The sequence below is a fragment of the Cicer arietinum genome, chromosome 6 (genome assembly GCF_000331145.2).
Source record: "Cicer arietinum cultivar CDC Frontier isolate Library 1 chromosome 6, Cicar.CDCFrontier_v2.0, whole genome shotgun sequence".
NCBI lineage: Eukaryota > Viridiplantae > Streptophyta > Magnoliopsida > Fabales > Fabaceae > Cicer > Cicer arietinum.
In genome coordinates, this window is record NC_021165.2 from 48,588,567 (window position 1) to 48,596,730 (window position 8,164).

General features: G+C 32.8%; 1 protein-coding gene across 1 annotated transcript in view; it reads left to right on the top strand.

Moving 5' to 3' along the window:
• The first annotated feature begins 1,833 nt into the window (after positions 1-1,833).
• Positions 1,834-8,164, top strand: part of LOC101500990 (DEAD-box ATP-dependent RNA helicase FANCM) — a 31,526-nt gene continuing 25,195 nt past the window's right edge. The window contains exons 1-10 of the mRNA XM_073369584.1: positions 1,834-2,105; positions 2,197-2,464; positions 4,591-4,734; positions 4,872-4,954; positions 5,040-5,154; positions 5,289-5,380; positions 5,512-5,566; positions 5,639-5,760; positions 5,836-5,949; positions 7,154-7,347. Coding sequence (XP_073225685.1) covers positions 2,061-2,105; positions 2,197-2,464; positions 4,591-4,734; positions 4,872-4,954; positions 5,040-5,154; positions 5,289-5,380; positions 5,512-5,566; positions 5,639-5,760; positions 5,836-5,949; positions 7,154-7,347 — 1,232 coding nt within the window. The 5' untranslated portion in view covers positions 1,834-2,060. The remainder of the gene's footprint in view (positions 2,106-2,196; positions 2,465-4,590; positions 4,735-4,871; positions 4,955-5,039; positions 5,155-5,288; positions 5,381-5,511; positions 5,567-5,638; positions 5,761-5,835; positions 5,950-7,153; positions 7,348-8,164) is intronic.

The window sequence follows — 8,164 nt, forward strand, 5'->3', positions numbered from 1 at the left end:
AATCCATTAAAAAATTAGATATTATTTTGGAATTAAAGATTTTGTCACTAAAGAATGAAGACAAAAATAGTAAATATAATTCAGTAACAATTCCATAAAGGAATTAAGTAATTACGATCAAATTAGAAATTAATGTTGCATTCAAAGTGAAGCTCGTCCTTGATATTTTCTCATTATAAATTTCAATACTCTTACTTTTGTTTGTTTGAAAAATACTAAATTAATTTGGAAATTTTTTATTCAATTTTAGTAATTAAATATAGTTTGATAGTATAATACTTTCTTTTAGTTTGACACTCGGTTTTCTTATTTTAATATTACTTGCAACGAGGCAGTACATTTATTGAACCGCTATCAAACATAAAAGATAAAAAAGATAATAAAAAAAGATATTTTTTTTGGGGAAATTATACTTGCTCTAGATGATAGATAGTATGACTACAAATCATTCAAATGCAACCTAGAATACTCATTATACTTGCTCTAGATGATAGTATGACTACAAATCATTCAAATGCAACTTAGAATACTCAATATGGATTTTCCAAATAAATGATACAAAATCTGAAACATGGAGAGAAACACCGATTGAAGATCATAATTATGAACTTAAAGTGTATCTTCAAAAAAGATTTCTCAAACGTACTACAAGTCCGGTCGTCTCTCTAGATATATCCAATTTGATTCACCAAGTGAAAGTCCTATGAATAATCCATCTCCTAGTTCCTCATCTAGTAATACATCTTACTCATCCAATGATTTACCATATTTATTGTTTCTTGATATTAATCTTCCTATTATTGTGAGAAAAAAATATTATTGATCTCAATTGCTGAGAGGAAAGGTACTCAAACATATATTAAACACCCCATGTCTAATTACTTGTCATATGACAAGTTATCACATACTCAAAAGGCATATGTGTCTATGATTTCTAATTTGTTTGTACTTAGAACCATTAGGTGATTCAGAAATTTGCAGTGAAAGAAGAGATGAATGCTCTAAGGAGAAATAAATATTCGAAGTATCACTAATCTACCTCAAAACAAAAAAAAACAATAAGATATAAGTGGATTTTGAAATGCAAGACTGATAGAAGTGTGAAAAGATACAGAGGAAAATTTGTAGCAAAAGGATTTAGTCAAACTCATAATATAGACTAGTAAAAGACTTTTTCTCCAATTGCTATGATTAATTCCTTCAAAATTATTCTCTCTTTCTATATTACATCAATTTGATTTTAAATAGAGAAGTATATATGAGTTTACATCTTAAATTTGAAGAAAATATTATAACACACAAAATTTTCAGATTGAGAAAATCCATATATAAATTAAAACCAAATTTTTTGCGGATCACGCTTGGAAGTGTTGACAATAAATACGATATCTTCCAAATATTTTTTTTAAGGAATAAAATTAAATTTCTTACATTTTATAGGGACTAAAATATTATTTTTTATTATGCAGAAACTAAGATTAAATTTCTTATATTTTGTAGAGACTAAAATAATTTTTATTTTATTTCATAGGGACTAAAATAATATTTTTTATTTTATAAAAATTAAAATTAAATTTCTTATTTACGGAAATTAATTGTATATGTAACTTTAAAGAATTAATAATGTTAAATGTTAGAGACTAAAACGTTTGCATTTTACTTAGATTTAAACTAATTTTTTTATTTTATATACATCAAAAGCAATTTTCATTTGTATTTTGGAGAAAATAATTTCATAAGTTATTTTTTTTTAAAAATCAACTCCTTACAATTATTTACATCGACTCTTTACAGTTCTATGCAATTACAATTCGAAGCTTCCCTCGCACGCCATTTTCAATCGCGATTATGGCGCCATATATATTTTTGGGGTTAAGTGATAAGTATTTTAAGATTTTAACTCTACAAATTTCAAATTAAATTAAAATAAAATTTTCGGTTTCTTGCTCAAAGCAGCGTACCGCACAAACAAGCGCATTCACCTTCCTCTTCGTAGTCGTGAATCCGCACCCAAATTTTCAAACAACAAAAACGAAAATAAAATCCGAATAATTTATCAAATGGAATCGAATAATACTCCTTACGAAATCGTTGACGACGACGAGGTTTGAAAATTCGTAACCAACAAGTTTGTTTCTTTACAATCTCAACAATTCTTATATTATTTTCTCAAATGATTGTGTATAAGTTTTTTAGGGATTTGATTGGGAAGCAGCTGCAAGAGAAATCGATGAAGTTTGCCAAATGAAAATTGACGCAAAAACAAATGGAAACGAAACGGAAAAGGTTTGTCAAAAGGGAAAAGGAAAGGGAAAGCAATCAACACTCGATAACTTCGTTGGAATTGCAAAAAAGGAAACCCCAACGGTTCAGGTTCAAGAAAATGATGCTAAAGAAGAAGATGAAGAATATACATGCATCCACAACATTGACACTGAAGCAGCCAAAACATGGACATACCCAGGTAGTATAATGTACTGGTTGTAATTTTTGTTTTTTATTTCGAGAAAATAGAAGATGCATTGTCATTGTCGATGTAAAATAATTTTACACTGACATCCCCGAAATATTACTATCTTGTATCCTGTCAAATCAGACATATATTTTAAACTTGATTGCATGGCATGTTGATTGTATGACTTGGCAGAATAGTGGTTTCTTATCTCATTTGATACAATATTAAACTATGAGTGCATGTCCATTAAATTCTTTTATTTATTTATTTATTAAATTAGTGTTTTGTATACCACTCATTGTCAAGAGACATGGTTAGTCTCTCCATTTGTAGGGATAAGATGATACTTTGTATATATACTCTCCCCAAATCTCATTTGGTGGAAGCCTTGTGCACTAGGCTGCCCTTTTTTTATCGATGTTTAGGATAGTAGATGAGAAGCTAAGGGAGACCAAGGAAAACTACAAGTATAGATTTGGATAGTTGCCTAGAGGCGAGCCTTGGTGGAACGAGGAGGTTGATACTTTGTGACTTGGAGATTACAAGTTCAAACTCTGGAAAATATCTCTGTTTGTGTGATAAAATAAAACTTTGTATCATTTACTCTTCTTAGACCCCATATAGTGGGAGCCTCTTGCAATAAGCAGTCCTTATGTAGCAACGTTTAGGAGATTAGACAAGACGGGGGGAAGAAATAGAGTTGAGGGAGATCAAGAAAAACTATAAGTACAGATTTGAACTGTTACCAAGAGGCCAGGCTTGGGGCATCAATGACATTGATGCTCTATGACTTGGAGGTCACGAGATCAAATTCTAGAAATAGTGTCTCTGTTTGAGGATTTAAATAAGACTTTGTATATCTACTCTCTGCGTACCCCAACTAGTGTGAGCCTTGTACACTAGGCTACCCTTGTATAGTAATGTTCCGGAGAGTAGACAAGAAGGAGTAAAAAATAGAGCTTATCGCGATCATACAAATTTAGACCGTTGCTAAGAGGCAAATCTTGGCACAACGATAAGGTTGATGTTTTGTGACTTGGAGATCACGAGTTCAAAGTCTAGAAACAACGTCTTAATTTGTTTGTGGGGTAAGATAAGACTTTGTATATCTTACTCTCCTCATACTGTGCTTGGTGGGAGCCTTGTGCACTAGACCGCCCTTATGTATCACAATGTTTAGTTTAGGAGAGTAGATAAGATGGAGGAATAAATAGAGCTTAGCGAGACCATGAAATATTATGTGTTGTCAAATAGTGGCTATAGCGGTGTTATAGTGTTATAGAGAGTAGACAAGATGGAGGAATAAATAGAGCTTAGCGAGACCATTAAATATTATGTGTTGTCAAATAGTGGCTATAGCGGTGTTATAGTGTTATAGAGAGTAGACAAGATGGAGGAATAAATAGAGCTTAGCGAGACCATTAAATATTATGTGTTGTCAAATAGTGGCTATAGCGGTGTTATAGTGTTATAGAGAGTAGACAAGATGGAGGAATAAATAGAGCTTAGCGAGACCATGAAATCTTATGTGTTGTCAAATAGTGCTATAGCGGTTTTATAGTGCTATAGCATAGTGGATTTTAAACAAATTGCAATTACTCTGCGATACGCTATTTATTATAAAGTGTTGTCAAATAACTGTTATTGCGGTGCTATAGCACTATAGTATAGCGGAATTTGAAAAACCGCTATTTCTCGCGATTTGCAATTGACAACACTAAAAATATTATAAGTATATATTTGGTGTTAAATGGCTTATAATTGAAATTAGGCTGGTTGGAATTAGGTTTTAACTTATGAGAGCTTTTCAACTAAAAAATGTTCATGGTTCTTCACTTAAGACAAAGTCTTTATAGCCTCTATGGAGAAGTTAAATGAGCTTCTATAAAGGTTGGGATGCATAAGTTGATTTCAACTTAAATGGGAAATACTGTTTAAAAGACTTGTGATTATTATGCGATTCATTTAATGTTTATTTTTCTGTAAGTATTTGTTGAGAAATTTGTTCAAACTGGCTCGAGTCACCCACCTAGTGGGAAAAGACTATTATTTTCATTGTTGTTGTTTGATGTATCTACATACATAGTCCAACCTCAAGCTAAAGAATTTGAATTTTACTCGATTATTTTTTGCAGTTAATGTTCCTCTTCGTGATTATCAATTCCATATTACCCAGTCTGCACTCTTTCAAAATACATTGGTCGCATTGCCAACAGGACTTGGCAAAACTCTCATTGCCGCTGTTGTCATGTATAACTACTTTAGATGGTTTCCTGAGGGTAATGTAATGCCATGATTGTGTATCCACAAATTTTACAGTTTTACTTTCATATCAATGTTACCTAACTTTTTAACTGAGAAAACCGTCTTCAGAACCAGAGGAGCATTTACATCTGCTTCCTCTTTTTCACAACAGGAAAAATAGTCTTTGCTGCTCCTTCTCGACCACTTGTCATGCAGCAGATAGAAGCTTGCCATAACATTGTGGGGATACCTCAAGTAACAACTTTCTTAGTACTTATCTAATTTCATCTTTACTTTGAATTTTTTTATGAAATATATATGTGAATTTAATTAATTGCAGGAATGGACAGTTGATATGACTGGTCAGTTAAGTCCTCCCAAAAGAGCTCGTTTGTGGAAAACAAAGCGAGTTTTCTTTGTCACACCACAAGTTTTGGAAAAAGACATTCATTCTGGTGAATTTTTTAATTAGTTCCATAATATTTCTATGGGTATCGATTATCATGTATCAGATACCATGCTTTACTTGGTTCATTTGACATGGCTTTGTAGCTTTACCATTTATATGTATGATTTAATTTTATTTCAGGTAAATGTTTAGTGAAGTACTTGGTATGTTTGGTGATTGATGAAGCTCATAGAGCAATGGGAAATTACTCTTATTGTGAAGCAGTTCGTGAGGTTTGATTTGTTCAGAGGTTTTTAGTTACTTCTGGTCTTTAACTCTTTCTTGACATTCAGTACTATCTGCTCATTCATTACTATGCACGGCATATAACTAATTCATCCCTGTTAATTTTTTGGGTTTCTAGTTAATGGCTGTACCGGTGCAACTAAGAATATTAGCGTTGACTGCAACACCAGGATGTATGTTTTTGATTAACTTGCGTTTTTTATTTAAAAAAAATATTGTTTTCTAAATCTACACGTGACAATCAGCAAAGCAGAAGACCGTCCAGGATGTTATTGATAATTTGCATATCTCCAAGCTTGAATATCGTAGTGAAACTGACCACGATGTTATCTCATATGTTCACGACAGGAAGATAGAGTTGATACAGGTAGTCCATGCATGCCTATTTGGAAATTAGAGTTATATTTTACATTTTTCTAAAATCATGTTTCGATACTAACAGGTTGCGATGGGCCAAGATGCTGTAGAAATAAACAATAAGTTTTTGGACGTGATACGCCCTATAGTAGCCAGGCTGACTAATATTGGGGTCATTCAGAATAGAGATTATCGAACTGTATGGCTCTTTGTCTTCTCGTTTCTGTTACATTTTATTATGGTTTCAGATTGTTCTACTGTTTGTTAAAAAATAATTACATGACTTATTATTAATTTTTATTGAAGTTTCATAGAGTTAGAAAGAAATATAGGAATTATTTCAGTTGGAGGATATGCAAGTTGCATGAATATGAATACCATTTACATTATGTATATGATTATATAAGCCATAGTAATGCTACCAACACCACCATCCCAGAGCACACATAAAAAGTTGTTCATCTTATTAACTTTTATTATATTGAAGTTCTTTTGAACAGATTCCTAAGAAGTCATATAAGTTAGGAAGCATTTATAGAGTTTCCTAGTTGCTGAAAAATACCTTCAAGACACCCGGCGAGTTTTCTTTTACTCTATGTCCCCTTCAACATTAAGGCAGTAACTAATGCTTGTAACCTAAGAAGCAGTAGCTTTGATTGAAGAAGAGATGCGATGAGAGATAATCTATAAACTACTTTGGGATTGTACACATTGTAGTGTCAATTGTGGGTCGCGGAAAATAGCGGTTTGTTCAAATTCCGCTATGCTTTAGCGCTGCAATAACGACTATTTGACAACATTTTCTACTAAATAGCGTAGTGCGGAACAATAACGAGTTGTTCAATTCCCGCTATGTTATAGCGCAACAGCGCCGCTATAGTGGCTATTTGACAACGGTGTTGTAAATACATGAATGCCGTGTTGTATTTTGATCTGCACATCAAATTGTTATCTAATTGTCATGGATGCTCTAACTCAGATTAAAAAGCAATTCATAATGTGTTTCAATGAGCTAGATAACTAATAAGTTGTGAAAAACAATGTGTTTCAAAAACACCTTGGACGGTCAGAATACTTTCGGCTTGTTGGATCTGTATAAATATAAGGGCTTAGATTGTTGCAGCCTTTCAGGACATGCTTTTTGTCCCTTTCTCTAGTTGCATTGGTAAGATTCTAGTATGTCTCCCTGTTAGTTATTATCTATCTGATTATTGTGAGCAACATTGGAAAACTTGATGATTTTCGATAGCTGTCTTAGCTATTATTATCAGGATTGATTAACTTCTCATTGTTGGCTGCCATATTGTTCTGTTTGTACTATCATTTGCCAAAATTACTTAGGCTTGGTGATATAACTGAATCAATAACTGCTTTTTCTCTTTTCAATGCTTGCTGTTTGGCAGTTGAGCCCTTGTGTATTACTTGAAATAAGGGAAAAGTTTCGTCAGGGGCACATGCAAGATCATTCACATATCAACTTTGGAGATGTTGAAGGGTATTTTGGAGTTCTTATTACTCTTTATTACATCCATAAACTGATTTCAAGTCATGGAATAAGGCCAGCATATGAGATGCTTGAAAGAAAATTGAAGCAAGGGTAGGCCTTTGTGTATACCTCCTAATTCTTGTGTGTGTGTGTGTGTGATTTTTTTACCCTTAGGTGGTATAAGAGGAATCACATCAAATCAAACTCTAAAATATGTAGAAGATAGCCGAGGGCACAATATCTTAGGACATTGACCCACTGCACAAATTTTGAACATGCATTATGCGGAAAAGTGATTGTTTATTCACTTGATGATAAAACTGATTGCATAAGGAGTATAAGTAGTACAAGTAATTTGATTATGTACAATCAAAATAGGGTTAGAAATAAAAAAACTGATTCCCTATAAATGCTATACTAAAAGGAAATGAAAATAAAATGGAAATCCTAATTAATACATACTAATAACTATACAAATGAGAATCCTATGATTCTGATTTTTGATCTCATAATCAACACTCCCCCTCAATTTGGATGGTAGATATCTATCATGTCCAAATTGAATATGATATTTTCATATGTATTTCTTGGGAGAGCTTTAATTAAGATGTCTACTGTTTGATTGCACGATGGTACATGATCAATACTTATAGTACCATTATCAATCTTCTCCTTTATGAAATGCCGGTCATTTTCCACATGTTTTGTTCCATCATGGTGAACCGGGTTCTTTGCGATGCTGATGGCAGCTTTGTTGGCACAATATAACCTCACAGTGTAATAGGTTGGAACTCTGATTTCATCCAGTATCTTTTTCAGCCACATCCCTTCACAAATGCCCTGTGCCATAGCTCTGAATTGAGCTTTTGCACTGCTTCTAGCTACCACAAACTGTTTCTTACTTCTTCAAGTGACCATGTTTCCCTAC